The sequence below is a fragment of the Ranitomeya variabilis genome, chromosome 2 (assembly GCF_051348905.1).
Source record: "Ranitomeya variabilis isolate aRanVar5 chromosome 2, aRanVar5.hap1, whole genome shotgun sequence".
Lineage (NCBI taxonomy): Eukaryota > Metazoa > Chordata > Amphibia > Anura > Dendrobatidae > Ranitomeya > Ranitomeya variabilis.
This window is the reverse complement of record NC_135233.1, coordinates 91003396-91028873: the sequence shown is the minus strand read 5'-3', so window position 1 is coordinate 91028873 and position 25478 is coordinate 91003396. Positions and strand designations below refer to the sequence as shown.

General features: G+C 44.5%; 1 protein-coding gene across 1 annotated transcript; it reads left to right on the top strand.

Annotated features, from left to right (window-relative positions):
• Positions 1-18028: 18028 nt before the first annotated feature.
• On the top strand, positions 18029-22612 carry LOC143804517 (thrombomodulin-like). Its single transcript, XM_077282675.1, has one exon. It carries the CDS (start codon positions 18894-18896, stop codon positions 20592-20594), a length of 1701 nt encoding a protein of 566 aa, XP_077138790.1. The 5' UTR covers positions 18029-18893; the 3' UTR covers positions 20595-22612.
• Positions 22613-25478: the final 2866 nt, after the last annotated feature.

Genomic DNA, 25478 nt, shown 5'->3' with positions numbered 1-25478 from the left:
ACTGGTTGATATGCTGCTATGCACATGCCGACATTGCAGTTATCAGTCACCGCTAAGAGGAGTAGAGATTCGGAGAAAATGCTCTAAAAAAAATTAAATTAACTATTTGGCGGGGTCACACTACAGCGTAATACGGACGAGCGAGAGGCGTAAAAACAACGCATTGCACACGGACCAATGTTTCTCTATGGGGCAGCTTCCATCATCCGTATATTCCTCAGCCGTATTTTACTGGCTGAGAAAAACGCAGCATGCTGCGTTTGTCAGCGTATTGCGCAAATGAAAGTCTATGGGGGCGAAAAAAATATTACACATGGACCATGCGTGTGACTTGCGAGAAATACGCACCGGTGTTCTATAGAAAAGCCGGCAATTCAGTGCGGTGAACAGCAAAATCACGCTAATAGGTTAGAATAGAATAGATAGAGTGTCTACACATAGAATACGTAGATACTGTGTGTATATGTATATATATATATATATATATATATATATATATATATATATTATATATATTATATATATTTAATACAGCTCCAGAGAGCAAAAAAACGGTAATTCAATTGCCGGCTTTTGCTAACTCCTTATCAAACCCGACGGGATGTGAGACATGGATTACATACAGTAAACCATTTCATATCTGTTATATTTTTACATATCCCTCACTAATAATGTTAGTAGTTTGTGTGCGCAAAATTTTGGAGCTCTAGGTAGTAAAAATAAAGGGTTAAATCACGGAAAAAACTGGTGTGGGCTCCCATGCAATTTTCTCTGCCAGAGTGGGAAAGCCAGTGACTGAGGGCAGATATTAATAGCCTAGAGAGGGACCATGGTTATTGGCCTCCCTGGCTAAAAACATCTGCCCCCAACCACCCCAGAAAAGGCACATCTGTAAGATGCACGTATTCTGGCACTTAGCCTCTCCCCAATCCCCTGTAGTGGTGGGATATGGGGTAATAAGTCGTTAATGTCACCTTGTGTCATGTCGGACACTGTCCAGACCAGGTCTTCTGACAGACAGCGGTAATTCCACGTTTGACCACTGTTTGCTCATTGGCGTCGGCTAGTTTTTGTCTGGCTGCTCCGGGGTTAATTTATCTGATCCTCGGATTGGAAGCTGGGCCATGCCCATTTCCTTTAAATGGTTCTCCTGATCTTTGGGCGTCGCCGATTATAGCTTCTGTCTTATCCGTAGTTATCTCTGTCCTGAGTGGAGAGCTGGTTGTTGGAGAATCGTTGCTGGTGGTGTATTTTCCTTTGTCTTATTTACTCCTTCCTATATTTGTATTTATTTTGCCCTGCACCTTTATAGTGTATTCCTGATTGACTGCGGCGTGGTGTATATTTTCCTTTATCCTTGTTTGTTATAACTGTGGGTATTGGTCTATTGCATTCACTGGGTGGTGGGCGGTGGTGTTCAGTCTAGGGCTGAATCAGGAGTCAGGGTGAGGGTGGAGGCCTGAACATGCACACCTTCAGTGTAAACTTCAGGTAGAGGGTCAGACAGGGTTTCCCTAGTCTGAGGGAAATTGCAGGGGCCCGGGTTATTAGCTCTCGCCCTCCTTGTATCCCCGTGACATTATAATCGGCCTAACAACAACAAAAAAAAAAAAAAAAGGGGTTCATTTTTTTTTTTCTCTTCTCTGTGTTTTGTCATGGATCCCATGACTTCCATAACCTGCCAGTTGGAGGCGCTGTCCCTACAGGTCACTGAGTTGAAGGGAGCAGTGCAGCAACAGGGACTAGCAGTATCTAATATACAGGCTGGAGCGACAGGAGGAGTTAATGAGCCCAAGTTTCCTTTGCCTGAAAAATTTGCTGGGGAGCGCAGTAAATTTGTTTCTTTTCGTGAAGCTTGCAAACTGTATTTCCGTATGCGTCCGATCTCCTCTGGTAATGAGGCTCAATGTGTGGGTCTGGTGTTGTCATTATTGAGCGGGGATCCCCAAGCATGGGCATTTTCGTTGCCGTCTGATTCTGTTGCATTTAACTCAGTGGAGAGTTTCTTTTCTGGTCTAGGACACATTTACGACGATCCAGACAGAATGGCTCTAGCTGAATCTAAGTTACGCACTATTTGCCAGGGGGAGCGTGTTGCAGAGGATTACTGTTCTGAATTTCGCCGCTGGGCGGTTGACACTCAGTGGAATGAGCCAGCATTGCGGAGTCACTTTATTCATGGAGTTTCTAATAGGGTTAAAAAAGCCCTCCTGATGTACGAGACTCCTGCTTCACTAGATTCCGCTATGAGTCTTGTTGTCCGCATTGATCGCCATTTGCGTCAGGGGAATCATGAGATGCCGCCTGTGGGTGAAGGTTTAGGTTCACGTGAGGTTGCTGCAGGTGAGCCCACGGAATCTATGCAAATCGCAGGGGTGTCACATGTTAAGAATCGTACCCCTGTACTCAGGAAGCAGGGAGCCTGTTTTTTCTGCGGTAAAACTGGTCATTTTATTAATATCTGTCCTCTGCTGTTAAAGAAAAACGCAACGGCGGAAAACTTCTGAGCTCAGAGGGTGTGGAGGAGTCCAATCTGAGCTTATGTATATCCTCCATGATGATTTCTCAGTGCATGCTCCCTGCCAAAGTAGTTGTCGCTGGCAGAGAGACACCAATCACTATTTTTGTCGATAGTGGTTCCGCCGCAAATCTCATTGATGAGGAGTTTGCTCGCACTGCTGGTTTTAAGATTGAAAAACTGCCTCATCCTATCCGTGTGGTCACCATCAATTCTGCTCCTCTTCCACAGGGGGAGATTACTGAGTTCGTGGCTGAGGTTAAACTCCACATTGGGGTTCTTCATTTCGAGCAGGTCACATGTAAGGTGCTCAAGAGTCTTCCGGCACAATTGGTTCTGGGTTGTCTACACACAACCCGGTGATTGACTGGAAAACTCAGGACATAATCCAGTGGAGTGATTTCTGTCAGGAGAATTGCCTGGCCACATGTGTGTCCGCTGTGACTTCAAGCGTTCCTGAGTCACTTCAGGATTATGCAGATGTGTTCTCTGAGAAGGGTTGTTCAGAGTTGCCGCCACACCGCTCCTATGACTGTTCTATCAGGTTTAAACCAGGGGCCAAGTTGCCTAAAGCAAGGATGTTCAACATCTCCTGTCCGGAGAGACAAGCGCTCAAGGATTACATTTCTGAAAGTGTGAGCAAAGGGCACATCAGGCCGTCATCCTCGTTGGTGGCAGCAGGGTTCTTCTTCGTGAAGAAGAAAGATGGCGGATTACGCCCGTGTTTGGATTTCAGGGAGTTGAACCAGATTACGGTTCGTGATCCATACCCTATGCCACTGATACCTGACTTGTTCAACCAGGTGGCAGGTGCTAAGTGGTTTACCAAGCTTGACCTCAGGGGGGCGTACAACCTCATAAGAGTCTGTCAAGGTGATGAGTGGAAGACGGCTTTTAATACCCCTGAGGGTCATTTTGAAAATTTGGTGATGCCTTTTCGGTTAACTAACGCACCTGCAGTGTTCCAACATTTCATCAATGATGTGTTCTCGCATGTTTTGGGGAAATTCGTTATCGTGTACCTAGATGACATCCTCATATATTCTTGCGACCGTGATGCTCATTTAGATCATGTCAGGCAGGTGTTACAGCTTCTCAGAGAGAATAAGCTGTATGCTAAACTTGAGAAATGTGTATTTTTTGCTCAAGAGTTGCCGTTCTTGGGTTATATTGTGTCCGCTTCTGGTTTTAAAATGGACGCCGCTAAGGTGCAAGCGGTGCTGCATTGGGAACGTCCTGATAACCTGAAAGCACTTCAGCGGTTCCTTGGGTTTTCTAACTACTATAGGAAATTTATCAAGGATTTTTCTATCATTGCTAAACCGCTAACTGACATGACTAAAACGGGTACCAATTTCTCCGTTTGGCCTGAGGCTGCTGTTCGCGCATTTGAATTTCTCAAGAACAGTTTTGTTTCAGCCCCCATTCTTGTGCAGCCAGACGTATCTAAACCCTTTGTCGTGGAAGTCGATGCGTCTGAGGTTGGTTTGGGGGCGGTACTATCTCAAGGCTCATCCTTGAGTGGTTTGCGTCCGTGCGCCTATTTCTCAAAAAAACTGTCGTCCGCTGAACGTAATGACGATATCGGCAACAGGGAGTTGTTGGATATTAAGTTGGCCTTTGAGGAATGGCGACACTTCTTGGAGGGGTCGGTACATCAGGTCACTGTTATTACCGACCATAAGAATCTGCTGTATTTGGAGTCTGCCAAGCGTCTGTCTCCCAGGCAGGCTCGCTGGGCATTGTTTTTCACGCGGTTCAACTTTGTTGTCACTTACAGACCAGGGTCTAAAAACACTAAGGCGGATGCTCTGTCCAGGTGTTTTCTGGGGGGAGAACCTCGGGAAGATCCAGTACCCATCCTCCAAAAGGGTGTTGTGGTTTCGGCTATCACTACCGAGGTTGAGGCTGAGATTGCCGAGGCTCAGGAAGAAGTACCATCTGAGCTTCCCATCAACAAATCTTTTGTACCGCTTCATCTCCGCCTAAAGGTGTTGGCGGAGCATCATGATACTGTCCTGGCTGGCCCCCCAGGGGTTAGAGGTACTTTGGAGTTGGTGTCACGTCGGTTTTGGTGGCCCAAAATCTGACAGGATGTGGTCTCATGTGTCAGCTTGCACTACGTGCGCTAGGGGGAAGACGCCCTGCTCCCGTCCTGTTGGCACACTACTTCCTCTGGAGGTACCTAGTAAGCCATGGACGGAAATCTCCATGGATTTCATCACTGATTTGCCTCCCTCAGCTGGGAACACGGTCATTTTGGTGATTGTGGATCGGTTTTTAAAAATGTCGCACTTTGTGTCTTTGCCTTCTTAACCTAACGCTAAGACTCTTGCTCATGTGTTTGTGCAGGAGGTGGTCAGGCTTCATGGAGTTCCGTCTGACATCGTGTCAGATAGGGGTACTCAGTTTGTAGCAAAATTTTGGAAAGCATTTTGCTCACGGCTGGGGATCAAGTTGTCTCATTCGTCTGCGTTTCATCCCTAGTCAAATGGTCAGACCGAGCGCATGAACCAAAATTTGGAGCAGTACTTGCGCTGCTTTGTCTCTGATAACCAGGAGGAGTGGTCTACCTTTCTTCCTTTGGCTGAGTTTGCCATCAATAGTCACCGCCAGGAGTCGTCTGGGGAGTCTCCGTTTTTTTGTGTTTACGGGCTACATCCTCAGTTTTGTACGTTGAGTCAGAAAGGCTCTTCCGGCGTTCCGGAGGAAGACCAGTTAGGAACACAATTGTCATCAGTCTGGAGGAGAGTGAAACAGCATCTGTTGAGTGTGGGTGCCAGGTACAAACGTGTGGCTGACAGTAGGCGTGTGCCAGGTCCGGACCTGAGTGTGGATGACTGGGTGTGGTTATCCACAAAAAACATAAGACTCAAGATACCATCCCTTAAATTGGGTCCACGGTTTATTGGTCCATTTAGGGTCACCGCCGTCATTAACCCAGTAGCGTACCGACTGGAGCTCCCTACGGTGTATAAAATACACAACGTGTTCCACAGGTCTGTTCTTAAGAAGGTGGTGGGTTCTGTGGGCGCGGCGCCTATGCCACCTCAAGTCTTGGTGGATGGTAACCTAGAATTTGAAGTCTCCAGGGTGGTTGACTCTCGTGTAGTGCGCCGCACTTTACAATATTTGGTACACTGGCGTGGTTATGGGCCTGAGGAGAGGTCCTGGGTACCAGCCTCGGACATTCATGCGGATCGGCTGGTCAGGTGTTTTCATCGTCGCCATCCGGACAAGCCGGGTCCTATAAGCCGTGAGGGCCCTGGGGTCCCTCGTAGAAGGCGGGGTACTGTCATGTCGGACACTGTCCAGACCAGGTCGTCTGACAGACAGCGGTAATTCCGCGTTTGACCACTGTTTGCTCATTGGCGTTGGCTAGTTTTCGTCTGGCTGCTCCGGGGTTAATTTATCTGATCCTCAGATTGGAAGCTGGGCCATGCCCATTTCCTTTAAATGGTTCTCCTGATCTTTGGGCGTCGCCGATTATAGCTTCTGTCTTATCCGTAGTTATCTCGGTCTGGAGTGGAGAGCTGGTTGTTGGAGAATCGTTGCTGGTGGTGTATTTTCCTTTGTCTTATTTACTCCTTCCTATATTTGTATTTATTTTGCCCTACACCTTTATAGTGTATTCCTGATTGACTGCGGCGTAGTGTATATTTTCCTTTATCCTTGTTTGTTATAACTGTGGGTATTGGTCTATTGCATTCACTGGGTGGTGGGCGGTGGTGTTCAGTCTAGGGCTGAATCAGGAGTCAGGGTGAGGGTGGAGGCCTGAACATGCACACCTTCAGTGTAAACTTCAGGTAGAGGGTCAGACAGGGTTTCCCTAGTCTGAGGGAAATTGCAGGGGCCCGGGTTATTAGCTCTCGCCCTCCTTGTATCCCCGTGACACCTTGCTATTGTAAGGTGACATTAAGCCTGGTTAATAATAGAGAGGAGTCAATAAGACACCTATCCATTATTAATCCAAAAGTAATAAAGGGTTAAAAATACACACACACATTACGAATAAAGTATTTTAATTAAATAAATAAACACATGGGTTTTAATATCTTTATTGTACGCTCAATCCAACTGATGACCCTCGTCATCTGAAAAAAAAAAAGGAAAATAAAAAAGCAACAATATCCCATACCTGTCCGCCGTACAGTCATGTCCCACGCTGTAAATCCATCTCAAGGGGTTAAATACATTTACAACCAGGAGCGGTGCTAATGCGACTGCTCCTGGCTATAAAAGACTGCGGAATGAATGAAATGATGGTTAACCATGTCTCATATCCTGTCCGGTTTGGTAAGGAGATAGCAAAAGTCGACAAATGAATTACCGGCTTTTATGCTATATAGCTCTGTATGAAATATAAATATATATATATTTATATATATATAAATAATGTGTCTCACTGACTGTATATATGTTTTCATGAATATTTGAGCCCATGGATCTATTATATGTCCATTTTGCAAGCCGGCGAGATTTCGTACGGATGCCATACGGAGGTTTACATGAGCAAAATATGCAGCCACACCTTGCCAACTGATGACATACGGATCACTGTTCAGGAACTTTTCTGCGTATCTCGGCCATAAAAAACGGACCATATTTTTATATGTTATGTCTAACCCCGGCCTTACAAGGATTGTCCAGGCTTGGGGCATAAGTCTGCAGTCACTTTATGTGACTGCAGACTTGTGCATTCTCACAGTGTGCACTGGGTGGTGTCAGGATTCCCAGGTGTTGTGAGCAGGTTGGTCAAGTGATCACAAGTATGTGATTTGCATTCTTCAGGCCACAGACCGATTTGACGTGCCCGGCCTCAATTCACTTGTATTGAGGCTGAGCACGACTAGTCGGTATGTGACCACATGTATGTAAATTACATACTTGTGGTCAACTTTGCTCCTGTGCACTGTGAGGACTGTGACAAAGTCACTGGCAAAATACTGGAGGGGGGATATGTTTCACTGAGGCTATCAGCTTCAGTGATGTGAAACCTAGAAGTTTTGCTCCAGCACACTAAGTGTTGAGAGGGATTAAGCAGCCATTTTAACATAGCAGGGTTTTTGAGAACAACCATAAAAGTGGGTGGGAGGTTGCTCTCCATATCTCCACCCCAGGGTGTGGTCTAAAATATAAATAATCGGCATTCTGAGGCATTCAGTGAACAGTAGGACTAGAGAACGGAACTCCAGCACTTTGCGTCCTGATAAGAAAAAGCTGAACCAGTGTGTGGTTGTTCTCCTGAGCGGGCAGATCCCCGCAAACCACTCAGACTGTGCTGTTTTGTTATGTTTTGTTTTCCTTACGCCATAAAGGCTGTGTTTATTTTTGCTAACTCTGAACTGGCTTATGCAGCATCTTTAAATAAACCAGTGAGAGATTTAAAGAAACAGCATGCCAGTGTCTACCTGCGTGTGCAAACGAGTGAGCCGATCTACCGAAGGATTCACAGAATGATTGCAGACTTGCGCCACAAGCCTGATGAGCTGCAGGGCTTACACGCTATAAAACTGTCAAATGAGCCCCGGTATACCCAGCGCTAACATTGCTAGTATGGTGCCAGTACAAAAGGTGAGTATAGTTATTTTTGTTTTACAATGGTAAATATAGTTCTAAAGTGAACCTGGTTTGTAAAATAACGATATTAACCCTCAGACATGGGGTTAATCTGCAGGTTAATAGTGTTCTGACAAGGTGCAGCTCCCACACTGAGAAGCCTACTGCTGGAGGAAATGAATTTTATTCCCCCTGGTGAAGCTTCAGTCTCTACCCTGTGTATAGAGAGCACTGACTGTAATCGCGCCCCCGCACTGACTGACAGCCGGCTTAGCATTATAGCTCAGCATTAGGGCTGTCAGTCAGTGCAGGTGCGCGGTTACAGCCGCTGCTCTCTATACAAGAGTGGTGACTGAACCTGCGCCGACCCAGTGTCTGGGAGCTGAACACGGCTGGGAGGAATACAGGACATTTCTTCCCAGCAGCCTGGTTCTCAGTGCATTCGCCGTAGAGTGTCAGAATGCTATTATCCCTGTATCTGCAGGTTAATAGCAGTATTTTACGCAACGGATTCCCTTTAAAGAAAGGTGGAAAATCTCTTTAATTAATTTTTTCATAAATTTTCCTGGTGTTAGCCAAAAAATAAATACTTTTAATGAAATTATGATGGGTTTTTCATCAGATGGATAACACAAATCCCAGTGTGTACTGTAATTCAGAGCTTCATCCTTTGATGGACACAGCACACACTATATGTAAAATAGGCCCTAACTCCGAAAACTAGTTGTAGAGTATGCATGCAGGATGACAGTCGAGGTGGAATTAGAAAGTAAAATAGACATAGCAGAGTTCAGATCAGTCAGCTCCGCATGAGAAGTTACAGGCAGCGATTCATTGGTTGATGATGGATCAGATTTCTCAAGCCTGGAGAGCACAGCCTTCACAACTCAAAGACAGTAAATCACTATGTCCACCATTACATGTATTGGGTGGATCTAGACTGTCCTGTGCTCATTTTATCTAAACATTCTTAGGCTGGTATTTGTTACTAGCTTCCAACTCATGACCACCCTATCTGATCTAATTCTATAGATACTAAGGGGTGCTGAGGCTGCTCACACTGCTGTCCACCATGCCTTCCTGATATAATATTGGAGATTCTATGGTGCTGAAGAAGAGGCTGCTCACACTACTATCCACCATGTCTATCTGGTCTGATACTGGATATACCAGGGGTGCTGAGCACTGGCGTAGCTAGAGCTTTTGCCGCCCGGGGCTGATTCCGAGTTTGGCGCCCCCCCCCCATTGCCGTCACTCAACGCCGGGCACCGCCCCCTCAGCACTGTTTACCCATGAAATCCGGTGCCTGCGCTGTGTATCGCTGTTTGGTGCAGGCGCAGAGAGCTCTGGCCGTCTGACGTCACAGCCAGGCTTGCAGACTGCGCCTGTGCGGCCACCCACCTCGGTAATCCCAGCCCCACAGTGTGTTATGCATTATGCAGAGTGCGGGGCTGGGATTCACAAGCAGGGCGGCCGCACAGGCGCAGTGTCCAGCATTGCCCCAGTGTGTCCAGCATTGCCTTAGTGTGTCCAGCAATCTGCCCCAGTGTCCAGCATTGCCCCCAGTGTCCAGAATTGCCCCCAGTGTCCAGCATTGCCCCCAGTGTCCAGCATTGCCCCCAGTGTGTCCAGCAATCTGCCCCACTGTCCAGCATTGCCCCCAGTGTGTCCAGCAATCTGCCCCAGTGTCCAGCATTGCCCCTAGTGTGTCCAGCAATCTGCCCCAGTGTCCAGCATTGCCCCCAGTGTGTCCAGCAATCTGCCCCCAGTGCGTCCAGCAATCTGCCCCAGTGTCCAGCATTGCCCCCAGTGTGTCCAGCAATCTGCCCCAGTGTCCAGCATTGCCCCCAGTGTGTCCAGCAATCTGCCCCAGTGTCCAGCATTGCCCCCAGTGTGTCCAGCAATCTGCCCCAGTGTCCAGCATTGCCCCCAGTGTGTCCAGCAATCTGCCCCAGTGTCCAGCATTGCCCCCAGTGTGTCCAGCAATCCGCCCCAGTGTCCAGCATTGCCCCCAGTGTCCAGAATTGCCCCCAGTGTCCAGCATTGCCCCCAGTGTGTCCAGCAATCTGCCCCAGTGTCCAGCATTGCCCCCAGTGTGTCCAGCAATCTGCCCCAGTGTGTCCAGCATTGCCCCCAGTGTGTCCAGCATTGCCCCCAGTGTGTCCAGCAATCTGCCCCAGTGTCCAGCATTGCCCCCAGTGTGTCCAGCAATCTGCCCCAGTGTGTCCAGCATTGCCCCCAGTGTGTCCAGCATTGCCCCCAGTGTGTCCAGCATTGCCCCCAGTGTGTCCAGCATTGCCCCCAGTGTGTCCAGCATTGCCCCCAGTGTGTCCAGCATTGCCCCCAGTGTGTCCAGCATTGCCCCCAGTGTGTCCAGCATTGCCCCCAGTGTGTCCAGCATTGCCCCCAGTGTGTCCAGCATTGCCCCCAGTGTGTCCAGCATTGCCCCCAGTGTGTCCAGCAATCTGCCCCCAGTCTGTCTCCAGCATATTGCCCCCAGTCTGTCTCCAGCATATTACCCCCAGTCTGTCTCCAGCATATTGCCCCCAGTCTGTCTCCAGCATATTGCCGCCAGTCTGTCTCCGGCTCTGCAACGCTCAGGACAGAGAGGCCGAGCGCGCAGTGATGACGTCATCGCACCCTCTGCCCTGAGACGTCGCAGAGTCAGAGGGCGCCGAAGACGCTGCAGCTGCCGCAGGAACCAGGAGAGGTGAGTATTAAAGGGGGGCCCAATGCCAGCGCTGGCACCGGGAGGGGGGGGGCCTGGTCGTGGCGGCGGTCGGCGCCGCCCGAAGATTTAAAGGGCCCACGTCTTTTTTTTTTTTTTTTCTTCCTCCTCCTCTCTGGGTCGGAGCCGCCCCCGGCATTGTGCCGCCCGGGGCGGCCCGCCCCCCCCGCACCCCCCTTCCTACGCCACTGGTGCTGAGATAAGAAGAGGCTGCTCACCCTGCTGTCCACCATGTCCATCTGACCTAATAATCTGATCTAATACTGGAGTTACCAGGGGTGTTGAGAGAAGAGGAGGCTGCTCACACTGCTGTCCACCATGTCTATCTGATCTAATACTGGATGTACCAGGGGTCCTTAGTAGTGATGAGCGAGTGTACTCGTTGCAAGGTATCGGTTATCCACAGAATAGGAGACAACCTTTTAATTAACACCAAGTTGCAGAATGTTATACTTTTATCTCAAGTTAGAACAGATACCTAAATGCAGCTCCATTCATTCCCTATGGGGCTGCTAGATAAAGCGCAGTGCTCAGCAGCTTCTTAGGGAATTAATGGAGCAGTAGTCGGGAATGTGCACTGCCGCTCAAGTCTAATGGGGTGTAGGGATTCACGCTCAGCTGCAGGCAGCGTTCACACTGTCACTAGATTCTTCTGTCAAAACAATGATGCTTATTTCCACACGTTGCACAGCACTAAAAAACAAAATGAGAAACACAAACTTAATAGCTTTGTTTAGGCTTGGGGCTATCTAAACAAAACAGACCCTGGCTACCCATATGCGACTGAGGTAGTCCCAGTTTGCTATGGACAATAGCCATTTTGTTTGACCAACCACTTATACTTGCAGTCTGTTGCACACGGCCAATGTAGTATCTTCTCAGAGGGAGAGAGATTGTGGCTAATCTCGCTCTCCAGCTCCTATACATATCCCTCTGGTCAGCTTCCCCCAGCTGACTGACTAAGGCTACTTTCACACTTGCGTCGTGTGGTTTTGGAAAAAAAACGCATCCTGCAAAGTTGCCCGCAGGATGCGTTTTTTCTTCATACACTTGCATTAGCCACACGTCGCATCCATCGTGCGATGATTGCGTCGTGTTTTGGCGGACCGTTGGCACAAAAAAAGTTCCTTGTAACGTTTTTCTGTGCGTCGTGTCCGCCATTTTCGACAGCACATGCGCGGCCGAAACTCCGCCCCCTCCTCCCCGGAATGCAGAATGGGCAGCGGATGCATTGTAAAACTGCATCCGCTGCCCACGTCTTGCAATTATTTCACAGCATGCATCGGTACGCCGGCCCAACGCATTGCGACGGGCCCGTACTGACACTAGTGTGAAAGTAGCCTAAGGTGAACACCTAGCCTGGTTATATGCAGGCCTAGCCAGGTGCAACTAATCAGAACCTTTAGGATTGGCATTTAACCCTAGCGTACACCCTCTCTCCCCACCCATTGCCAACACAGAGCTTTAAATTGTCTCGAAGGGCAGGCTTCTGCTTGATGACACAAGTGTGACCTATTAATTCCAAGGACCTGCCCTTATTGTTGGGTACCAATGTTTGGCTGTGCTGATTTCTGGAAAGTGTCTGCTGTGCTCTACGTGACCTGGAGGTGGCTTTTACAATGTTAGCCTATAGATTGGCAGCATATGGCTTTCATTTTAAAAGAGACTTCTGGTTCACACATAGAGCATAAAGTGAGTCGGGTAGTCACAATAATGGTGACGTCACTAAGAAGAGAAGGACGGCTCTGAATTCCAGACAGGGAGGCAGTAGGTGAGTATTTTAACACAAAAACACTACTTTACGTGCATATATAGTCACGTTTACAAAAAAATAGATATATAGATGGGAGTGCTTCTTTAACAATGTTAAAGGGACTTCTGCTAGATTTCTTTTACTGCTTTTTATATTTTAGTAGACTGACTTCTGAGTGTCAGAACAAGGTGTATGGTACATTTTGTACAGATTTGTAAGTAAAAAATAAAAATCTGTCTCAATCAGAAAAATTGAAGATTCTGAAAGTCTGTCAGCTTATGGTACTGTGTTAATGGTCTGTCACTTTAAATGTTATGTTTAAAGGGAACCTGTCACCCCCAAAATCGAAGATGAGCTAAGCCCACCGGCATAAGGGGCTTATCTACAGCATTCTGTAATGCTGTAGATAAGCCTCCGATGTATCCTGAAAGATGAGAAAAAGAGGTTAGATTATACTCACCTGGAGAGCGGTCCAGTCTGGTCCAATGGGCGTCGCGGCCCGGTCTGAGGCCTCCTATCTTCTTATGATGACGTCCTCTTCTTGTATTCATGCTGCATCTCCGGCGCAGGCGTACTTTGTCTGCCCTGTTGAGGACAGAGCAAAGTACTGCAGTGCGCAGGCGCCGGGAAAGGTCAGAGAGGCCCAGCACCTGCGCACTGCAGTACTTTGCTCTGCCCTCAACAGGGCAGACAAAGTACGCCTGCGCCAGAGCCGCAGCGTGAAGACAAGAAGAAGATGTCATCCTATGAAGATAGGAGGCCCCGGACCGCGATGCCCATCGGACCGGACCGCCCGCCCAGGTGAGTATAATCTAACCACTTTTTCTCATCTTTCAAGATACATCGGTGGCTTATCTACAGCATTACAGAATGCTGTAGATAAGCCCCTGATGCTCGTGGGCTTAGCTCATCTTCGATTTTGGGGGTGAGAGGTTCCCTTTAAGGCTGTGTGCACTCGGTGCATTTTTTATGGGGTTTTTTCCGCGCCGAATTGGACAAAAAACGCTAGAGAATCCTTATGCCAGCAAAGTCAATGAGAATCCTGAAGTGTTGTGCACATGATCAGTATTTTTCCTTTCAGGACTTGCTGTGCTTTTAAATCCACAGCATGCCAATTCTTTGTGAATTTTTGCCTGTGTTTTTGACCTATTGAATGCACAGGAAAAAAAACACATTAAAAAATGCACCAAAAATGCAACAGATTTTTCCGCAGCGTTTTTACTGCCAAGAGATGCAGAAACCTTGCAGAAATGTCTGCAAGCAAATACTGCACACATAGCCTAAAAATATGCCAGACCAGATGACTTCCAAACTATCAAATGTCAGACTGTCAGAACTGTGCAGCTGTGTGTTACTAAGGTACATGTCAGCCTTTCTGTAAGCTCAATGTTAGAGAAAGGATATAATAATATTAAAATAACCTCCTACTTTCTTGACTGTATATCTTGATAAAAATAGTGACAATTATTTGAACACCATCAAGACATAGCAATAGTGGTAGTAGTGTCACATTTTGGTAATATTGCAAAAATGCCTTTATAAGAGGCGGACAAGACCACCACGTTTTATTTTACCACCAACATTTAGGGAAATTCAAGAAAAAAATTCTAAATTTCTAAATGAGATTACAAAAAATGTTGGCAAAGTGTCTACATATGGTAGTTTATGGTCTAGAGGTCATATTCCTAATTATATTATTTTCAAATTATGCCGAGGAGTTTGCACAATAATTAATTTGATAATTGTCATGGTTCCACCCCTCAGGGTATCTGGGATGCTGTTACTGACAGCTCGGCCGTCCAATCTGGTATAGGGGTGCGCTGAAGCTGTCAGTACTTTGATTGACAGCTTGGCCATCCATTCTGGTACAGGGGCGTGCTGAGCTGTCAGTGTGTTGATTGACAGCTCAACTATCCAATCTGAGACTGTGAGGCATCAGGTGTCTCCATGTGTTCATTATTCCACTTAATGGCTATGCTTCTTAAATGAGCTGAGTTTCCGGAACACAGCCAGATGTACATTCATCTTGTGAGGTTTGTGCTGTGCTCTCTGTGCCTTGAGTTCTATATGTTTGATCTGTTGCCTGACCTTGGGCTTTGTTCTGACTACCCGCCTGTTTAACCCTTTCAGCTCTGATCCGTTACCCTTCCGGTACTCTGACCTCGGAACGTTACCGGACTACGCTTTTGTCTCTTCTGTTTATGATGTATCCTCCTGGCTTCTGACCTTGGACTCCTTGACCACTCTGACTCACGGCTTGGCCTGGAGAAGTGACTAGCATCACAATAATATGGCATTGTTACAGGGGCCGCACAATTTTGGCTGCAGCAGTCTCCACTAGATTGAGCACACGACCCAACAGAAGAAGCCGAGGCTGCCATGGCCATAGCAATCTACATGCCTCAAAATGATTTATTATCTCATAGACCTTCCATGCACTCCCATGTTAATGACTAGTGATGAGTGAGTGTACTTGTTGCTCGGGTTTTCCTGAGCACGCCCAGGTGACCTCCGAGTATTTATGACTGCTTGGAGAGTTCGTTTTCATCGTGGCAGCTGAATGATTTACAGCTACTAGCCTGCTTGATTACATGTGGGGATTCCCTAGCAACCAGGCAACCCCCACATGTACTCAGCCTGGGTAGTAGCTGTAAATCATTCAGCTGCCACGATGAAAACTAAATCTCAGAGCAGTCATAAATACTCGGAGGTCACCCGAGCGTGCTCGGGAAAACCCAAGCAACGAGTACACTCACTCATCACTATTAATGGCATATCAAGCTGGAATGTAATATTGATTACCTGGGGGGGGGGTCATCATTATGAGTTTGGTGAGGGTTTAACACCCAGTACCCCCATCGACTAGCTGTTGTAGGCTCCAGACCTGGACAACCAATTTAAGCCAGTGTTCCAACATTATATTGAGTTTTATTTTCTTGCTTTGGCAAAATCATGAAAATATCCTTGATGTGATGACAACAAATGAGCACGGCCTATCAAGTTAAAGGCTAAAAGCTGATTTCATATACGCAAAGAAGAATCGCTTCCAATTCAGGACAGTTTCATCTTAACAGACACATGGTTGAAATCATGTGTCTAAAATAAAGGAGAAGTCTCTATAATGCTGGAGACTTTCTGTCTTCCACTCCCAGCACTGTGAGAACCCAGGACTTCATTTAATAATGACTTCCAGGTTTCACATTCTGAGACGTCAACATTGAAATCTGTGACTCAGAGGGAACTTTTGACATCCCTGTAGGAACAATTATATAACGGGATGATGCTTTGGCCACAATCACGTTAGATTTTGCACGCAGAAAGCTTGCACTATTTTTTTTTTGATTTTGCAAAAACCAAGATATGATCAAGTAAAGTATGGTGGCATATAAATAAATCTTTGTACCCTCCTCCCTGCTTGATTTAGTCATAAGTTGGGGGGAAAAACAACCCCTCAAACAGCAGATATGCTAGTGTATGACTGTGGCTTTAGTAATTCAATCCCTTCCATCGCCAACCAACAGTTCTCTATCCCAATCCATAATGCCTATATATAATCTGAAGTCATAAACCCCCATTTCTTATCCAGATATCTTTAGTAAAATGTAAGCACCGGCCATACATAGAAAAGAGGAAGCCAATAGCAAAGGTCAAACTGGGCCCTCCTATAATCATTCATCTACAAACTGAGCCCTCCTTGTGTCAATTCCTCACCTACTAGATTAAAGGGAATCTGCCAGATCATGGAGGAATATGTAGATCAGGAGAGCAGACTGTCAGTCATTACGTGTCTCACACTGATAACGCCCACTTTGATTTAAAATAATCTCTGGAGGCAGATTCTCAGATCTGTGTCCGGCTAATAGATCTTAGCTCCCTTACATATTAAGAAAAAAACTTGAATTTCTCTGGAAAAAGATATTGGATGACAGATATCAAAGCATTAATTTTATTGTGCACATATAGACAGTAAAATGAATGCAGTTTCCCTATAAAATGTAGGTCTTCATAGATTATTGTAACTAAATAACAAATGATATGGGTTTAATCACAGTTAAGCCCACACTAGATAAGGCCCATATAACACCAGCAGCTGTTGAATTTTAATATCCCTATATTGCGGCTTTAAGTCTCCTCATCTCGGCATGCTCAGCATGTCATTCTCCACAAGGAGAAATGATACTTCTTGGATATCGGTCGGATGCCTCTCACCCAGCCAAACCAGATCTCTGCTTTGCACTGATGAGGGGCAGTACCCCGAAACACAGTGTCTGCAAATTGAGATTCTGGTTTGGCTATTATCCTAAGTCATGTGACAAGGCTCATTAAAGGGTCGACCCTTGACTTGTAGGATTGCTACCTTCCAATAGGGGCACTAAAGTTCTAGTTCTCTTCCTCTCCGAAGAGACAATTTGCATAATTAGCATATTTCCCAGAGGAGCATTGCTGCTTTAAGTCTCCTCATCTCGGCATGCTCAGCATGTCAATCTCCACAAGGAGAAATGATACTTCTTGAATCTCCCTATACAAATCTTTAAACCTAATCCCATATAACTCCATTCACAGCAATGACACATATAAAGTACCATAAACCGCACAGATGTAACCTGGAACAAACCCTAAAATTGCCCAAAGTAACAAGTGGGGACACTCAAATAAAGGAATTTTTCACAAATAAATCTTGAACATGAATTTTTTATCCTGATTAGGGCAGGTTCAGATGAGCGTATTATTGGTAGGAGTGCAATCTAACAAAACATCGGATCGCACTCGGGACAATGTTATACCTGAGCTTCATTCGATATTCGGATCACACCTTCAGCCATGCAAGTCAATGAGTTTGTGGAAACCATCGGATTACACTCAGATGACATTTGAGTGCAGTGTTGAAAAATAATCAAAAAATTCGGCACTCAAACTGAAAGTTTATTGCCGTATACAGAATTAGAGGCAAAAAAAAAAAAAATAGAAAAAAAGAAGACACAACCCTTGTAGATGCAACTTGTTACTACAGAAAAAAAACAAGAAAAAATAAAGAAAAACACGACCCTTTTGAATACAGATTATCTCAGCGCGACGTTTCGGCTTAAGCCATTTTCAAGCATAAATCTGAGGGATGAAGGGTCAATGCGTACTGGTATCCACTAGCATCTGTACTAAGATCTAAATGGTTATTTGTATACCCCAAAGGGGAAGTGTTTAAGAATATACTTGCTTAAGGATGACCGCATGTTGTTGTCGTCCGCTAGCGATGAGGGCAGTCTGATTTCTATGGACTAACAGAATGGAGAAGATGGATAAGTTTTTTGCATAATGATGATGAGAGAATCTATGGTCATCTGCACCTGCCTTTAGATTGGAATGGCAGTGTACATGCCCAACCCCCACTCCAGTCATTCTCTATGGAACTGCCAGAAAATGTAGATCACTGTTCTCGGTAGTCCCATAGGATAAAAAAAAAAGATTGGCGGCAGAGCATATGCACTGTGGTTATGATAAAATATATACAAGTGCCCCTTTCTGCTGATCAATGCAGGGTCCCATCGGTTGGACCCCTACTGAAGATTAAGTTTTCAGCTATCCTGTGTATAGGTGATAAAATAAAGCCCATAAAATCCATAAAACTGTGATATTAAGTTCTGCTCTAATCCAGTCTTCCCTGTCCCCCAGTTTATTGGGGCAGTCACCTCCTCCAGCTCCAGTCCCCAGCACCCCCAGGGATCTGGGTGAGATTCTGGGCAGCAGCTTTCCCAGGCACAAGCTTTGCATCACAATTCAGATCAGCTCCCTCCTGCTTCTAATTCACACCCAAAAGGGAAAGTTCTGCAATACTTCATTGCTACAGATGATGATACACAAAGTTCCTAAGTCATATGCACTCATGGAAAAGTCACTGAACTTCTCCAAAAAGCTACCAGTGGACGTTTCAGCAGAACTGCCCCCAGATGATGATTAGTAAGTGACTCCCCCCATCCCCAGCCTCCCTCTCCCAGTCCGATCCTATTATCCACTTTCACTGATTATGATTTACAAGCAGCTCCCTGCGATGTAACTGAACCGTGTCCAGGTCATTGCATACACGTTGGGCAGCAATCAGGAGCGCTCCAAGCAGATCCTCATCATCCCAGGCGGCTCCAGCCCTTCCTTCCAGGCACTTCCTTCCTTCCTCTCTTCTCCTGGGCTGTAGGGAGGGCTGGGAGAATATAAACTTGGGCACAAACTTAGAGACATGACACAGAGCTCAGAGTGCTGTGGACCTTCCAGGACTTCCGAGCTGGAGACTTGCACTTTCACAGCTGCCATTCAGCCCTCTGCTCTTCTGCCAAGTGCTGGACGTGATGCTGCTGCTGCACATTGTCTGGAGTGCTCTGCTCTCAGCCCAGCTGGTGCACATGACTGTACTGGATGAAGTGACTACAGAATTTGTCTGTTTAGATCGGACGTGTTATTCTATATCCTGGGATAGTCAACGCTACTCCAAGGCAAAAAAGTCCTGCAAAGTCAAGAATGGACAGTTACTAACCGTGAAGAACTCGGTGCAAGCTGATGCCATCTACATGTTTATGGCCAGGGCGCAGAAAGAAGACTCCAGGGTGTGGATAGGTCTGGAGCACCAAGACAGGACCAAATGTACAGACCTGAAGCAGAGTCTGAGGGGCTTTACCTGGGTGACAGGGGACAGTCACACTGATTATAACAACTGGAGGAATGCTGAGCAGAAGTGTGGAGCCTTCTGTGTCACTGTGCGCAAGGATGGGACCTGGGAAGAGACCAGCTGTGACTCCAAGGCTGATGGCTTCTTGTGTGAGATAAGTTACTCCTCACTCTGTTCTTCTCCTGTCTTACCTTCCCTCCACAATGTCACCTATTACCACCTAGCCCTTGGAAAAGGCCACATTGGGGATTCTGTATTCCCTCCTGGCACCATGGCCGAAATATTCACTTTCACAGACATTACCAGGCTGTCTTGTGAAGAGAAAGGTGATGGGACTGTGGCTTGGAGCAGTGAGACCCCCGGTGCCTGGAGCTGTCTGATTAAGAATGGGGGCTGTGAACATGAATGTAAAGAAGAATCTGGCATTGCAGAATGCAAGTGTCCTGCAGGATCAGAGCTTAAATCTGATCAGAGGGGCTGCACCAAACCTTGTGACCCCAGTCCTTGCAACCAACTTTGTGTCCCAGTTTTAGATCCACCAGGGTTCCTTTGTATGTGTTCTGAGGGCTATACACTAGCAGCTGATGGCAAAACATGTGAAGATATTGATGACTGTGCTACCAACCCCAATATCTGTGAACACCACTGCACTAATACAATTGGAGGCTTTATCTGCGGTTGCAAACCTGGTTTTGAGATGGTTGAGGCAACTTGTGACCCTGGAGATAACTGTGTATCAAAGTGTGAGGACATTAATGAGTGTGACAACCCGACAACTCTCTGTGAACACGGATGTGAGAACTTCGATGGGGGCTTCGAATGCTTTTGTGATCCCGGATACATAATTGATGATAAAAATACTAATAAATGTAAACGGTTCTGTAACTCATCCTTCTGCGAGGCTGAGTGTGATATAAATAATAATGACAGCTGTCAGTGCCCAGAAGGATACATAGTGGATCAAGATGAGCATGGGGACAATATCTGCACTGATGTGGACGAGTGTGATGCATCCCCTTGTGAATGGTCGTGTATTAATACTTTTGGGTCATACCTGTGTAGTTGCCCAGAAGGCTACACTATCTACAATTCATTATGTATTCCACCAATGGAGGGATCAGGTGAAACAGAGTCACCTTCAGAAAGTCCTTCACAGACCTCAACACCTACCACCAGACCTCCAGACATCCACAGTCTACAGCCAGCCATGTTATTGGGCATATGCATAGGAATAATATCTATGCTAACAGTGTTATTAGCAATCCTCTGTCATATGTTGAGGAAGCACTACATAGAAGAACATGCCTTGGACTATAAGTGTAAGAACACAGAGAAGGATATTGTTCTCCAACAAGTATTGACCGAGCCTCAGCACAAGCTCTAGTGGCCATGACAATGTGCACAATATGTCAATCTCAAAGATCCAAGTGACTAGTTAGGGGCTTGGACATGTAGTCACTGTGGAGTGACAGGCCAAGGATTGGACCAGGGCTTTTGGACAAATTTTGGCTTCTTCTCAAAGCTGTAGATACCATAAAAGAAAACTATGACTATGTAATATATGTAGTAGTGTAAATATAAGAAGTAAATACAGAGGAGATGAGGCGTATGGTACGCGTGTTTCCCTACTGCAATCCAATCCAATCACAAGGTGTTCTTTTTTTCTTTTACTCTGTTCGCTAACCTCTATGTTTTGTGCAAATATATTTTTACGTCATTTTTTAGCTGCTCTTCTCTCTTTTTTACATTCACTTTCTTACTTTTTATTTTCTCTTTACCATTCTTTATCTGTCTCTTTTGTTCTCTCTTTTTCCCTATCGATCTTGTTTCTCATGTATTCTCTTTACCACTCCTTTTTTCTGTCTCTTTTTTAGTCAGCTACTTTGCTTGTATCTTTTTCTATTGCATACTCTTTTTCACCATCTTTTTACTGCTAATTACTTTTTCTCATGGTCTTTTTTTCCTTCTTTTTCTTCATATGTTCTCTCTCTTGCATATGTGTGAGCACACACTCATGGACACACAGACACACACACACATATGGACACACACAGACACATTCCTCCTTAGGCTGCCGTCACACCATCAGTATTTGGTCAGTATTTTACATCAGTATTTGTAAGCCAAAACCAGGAGTGGGTGATAAATACAGAAGTGGAGCATATGTTTCTATTATACTTTTCCTCTAATTGTTCCACTCCTGGTTTGGGCTTACAAATACTGATGTAAAATACTGACCAAATACTGCTAGTGTGACGGCAGCCTTACTCTCTTTCCTTCTCTCCTCTCTCACACTCTCTTTTTTCTCTCATTCTTTTTAAAGAAAAGTATGTAATTAACAAAACATGTCAGCAGCCGCTTCTTTATTTTACAGGTCTGTTGGGATCGTAGTCAATTATTTGATAAGCATATCCCAAATGCTGTAAGATTTGTAACAACTAATATCTGAACTATCCCAGTTATTTAATAATATTGCACAAAATTACAAGCCATTGAAACCAAGTTATGACATTCACTTGCCTGGAGCAAGGGACTCAATGTCACAGTCAGTTTTACTTATTTTTACTTAAAGGGGTTCTCTGAGTCTATTGGTAAATGAAGTTTAAGAAATAAGACCTTGTTCACAAAGAGTGATAATATTCTGTGATTTTCTCAACAGGACTGTTCCACTTATTGTCATATTCGGATTTACAAAAGAAAGAATATCCAGCCAGCCAAATGTGGTCACACATGTTAGTAATAGATATTACTCACAGTTAGTGAGTCGCCAAGAGTGGATCTGGGCTGAGCTGACAGCTGGGACACTGCTGGCACAGTGAGGAATGTGTAGATAGACTTCTTTGTACTCATGGTATGGTGTTGGGGAATGAGGGATGTAAGGAGATTTTATATTACAAAGTAAAAGCATTTCTTTTATTAAACTTGGAGAACCCCCTTAATCACACATTTGCACCTTAGAGTATTTTAGCTGATTTTTACCATATTTAAATTAATATATAATTATAAAGCAACAGTAGGTAATAATTACCTACATCTTATAGATGCCGGGACACTAAGAGCTGGATTGCAATTCAGCATGGTTTAATATTAGCATTTCAATGAAATATTTAATCATACACCCTCTTTACAAAGCACAGACTACTAACGTGTACAAGAGCAAATAACCAGCGAGTTATTTGGATACAGTAACATGAACATTTTAGTGATTACTTCTTAGGAAGCTATCTGTGCTGCAAACCAGAATGAAGGACTCTGATGTACTTCAACGTTCATGTATATAAGTATTTATTATGAAAACCTTGTACAGCAATGTACAGTATGTGTGGGTGTGTAAAGTATGTGTGCTCTGAAACATTGTGAATATTCAACTCAATAAATAGTTTATGAATTATTGTTACATAACCAGTGTTGTAGTATTATGTCTCACCTATCTGTCTGTCTTTATACCTATAGGAGAAAAAGAAGTTACTCTCCAAACATAGCAAAATGTTTTTTTTTTTAATGTATTCCATGCCAAAGGTACACAACGTTACAACGTTTCGACTCAAGATGTGAGCCTTTGTCAAGTGAGTACCTTTGGCATGGAATAGATTGTGTTCATGTTTTACTATGTATGGAGTGCGACTTCTACCTCCTTTTCTCCTATATGTTATTATTATTATCTATTTACCCACTTACCAGTGGATTCGGAGGATTGCACCCACATTTAGCAACAATGGTGCAGTGGTGCTACTCTTCTTTCTTTTTTCATCTTTTATCTATCTATCTATCTATCTATCTATCTATCTATCTATCATTTTTCAACAGTGTATATGTGTTTTTACAGTATATCTCAATAAATATATATATATATATATATATATATATATATATATATATACAGTACAGACCAAAAGTTTGGACACACCTTCTCATTTAAAGATTTTTCTGTATTTTCATGACTATGAAAATTGTACATTCACACTGAAGGCATCAAAACTATGAATTAACACATGTGGAATTATATACTTAACAAAAAAGTGTGAAACAACTGAAAATATGTCTTATATTCTAGGTTCTTCAAAGTAGCCACCTTTTGCTTTGATGAATGCTTTGCACACTCTTGGCATTCTCTTCATGAGCTTCAAGAGGTAGTCACCGGGAATGGTCTTCCAACAATCTTGAAGGAGTTCCCTGAGATGCTTAGCACTTGTTGGCCCTTTTGCCTTCACTCTGCGGTTCAGCTCACCCCAAACCATCTCGATTGGGTTCAGGTCTGGTGACTGTGGAGGCCAGGTCATCTGGCGTAGCACCCCATCACTCTCCTTCTTGGTCAAATAGCCCTTACACAGCCTGGAGGTGTGTTTGGGGTCATTGTCCTGTTGAAAAATAAATGATGGCCCAACTAAACGCAAACTGGATGGAATAACATGCCGCTGCAAGATGCTGTGGTAGCCATGCTGGTTCAGTATGCCTTCAATTTTGAATAAATCCCCAGTAGGATAAAGTCACATGATAATAAGTAACAGGTTACACGTTTCGAACAATAGCTTGTTCTTTCTCAGAAAGGCTGCTATATACTATGTGGCTGCTATATACTACGTGGCTGTGCTAAGCGTGACGTACATACATACATACATATTCTAGAATACCCGATGCGTTAGAATCGGGCGACCATCTAGTATAAAATACTTATTTTACCAACTGTATGTTACTTTTTCTGTAAGCTGTATATATACTGTGAAAAAAGACACCCCAGAGCTGGAGCATCAGTTTTTCCTATGTAGACTGGTCCACGTTTTAGTAACTATAAATGGTGAAAATTGTGAAAATCTTCTCTGTTCTCAAGAACTGAGTGATTTTAAATTCTATTGATTAGTGCTCATTGCCTAGGTCTCCTAGTCAAAAAAGAGCAGCACTTACAAGCTATTTGCTATTCAGGTTGAAAACACAGCTCTGAAGCTAACAATGAGAGGATAAGTATAATAGAAACGTGTCACCACGTCTGTGTTTTTCACGCTCTCCTGGTTTTGGCTAAAGTCTCACTCTGCTCACTGTCTTCCATTAGGGCCCATGTAGCCAAAGGACTGGTGAATTGGTAGATCGTGACAAATGTGCTGCACCCAGGCATACTGTATATCTTCTCAATTTAATGGCTGATTATGTGATCTATGGATTCACTCTTTGTCATCAACAGCTCTCCACTCTGGGTACTAGGGGGGATCCAGAGCACGAGATGCCACTCATGATGTCTATATTTACTTATAGGAAATTTGTTTAGGGTTGTTGTGGCAAGGCAACCTCTTTGCCCAGCTTGATATTTTAGACAGGTAACGTATGCATCCACAATATATAAATACTGTTAAACAAATTATACTTTAATGCAACAATATATAAACAAGTATTTAAGAATCCTGACCCCAAATAATTAATATCGGCCATAGTAGAATCTATATTGCCCCCTAGTGGTCAGAAAAATACCCCATTATTGTTAACTCCTTCACGCCGCAGTCCGTTTTCATTTTTGCATTTCTGTTTTTCGCTCTACTTCTTCCCAGAGCCATAACTTTTTTTTATTTTTTTTATTTTTCCATAAATATAGCCATGTGACGGCTTGGTTTTTTGCGGGACGAGTAGTATTTTTGAACAATACCATTTGGTTTTACCATATCATGTACTGGAAAACAGGAAAACAATTCCAAGTGCGATGAAATTGCAAAAATAAGAGCAAATCCACAACTGTTTTTTTTGGATTTTCTTTTACTATGTTGCCCAAATGCTAAAACTCACTTGCTATTATGATTCTCCAGGTCATTATGAGTTCATAGACACCAAATATGTATAGTTCCTTTTTTATTTAGGTGGTGAAAAAAAAATCCAAAGTTTGTTAAAAAAAAAAATTTGCCTTGTTTTCCGAGACCTGTAGTGTCTCCATTTTTCGCGACTTTGGGCTGGTTGAGGGCTGACGTTTTTATTGATATCATTTTGATGTGGATATGATCTTTTGATCTTCTGATATTGCATGTTAATGCAATGTTGCGGCAACCTAAAAAACGTAATTCTGGCATTTTGACTTTTTTTTTGCTGCAACGTTTACCAATCGGATTCTTTTTTTATATTGATCGGGCAATTCTGAATGCTGCGATATGAAATATGTGTATTTAAAAAAAAAAATCTTTTATTTTGAATGGGGCGAATGAGGGTGATTTGAACTTTTATATTTTTTAAATATTTTTTAAAACTTTTTTTGTTTACTTCTCATTTGCTTCAACAGTCTCTATGGGAGACT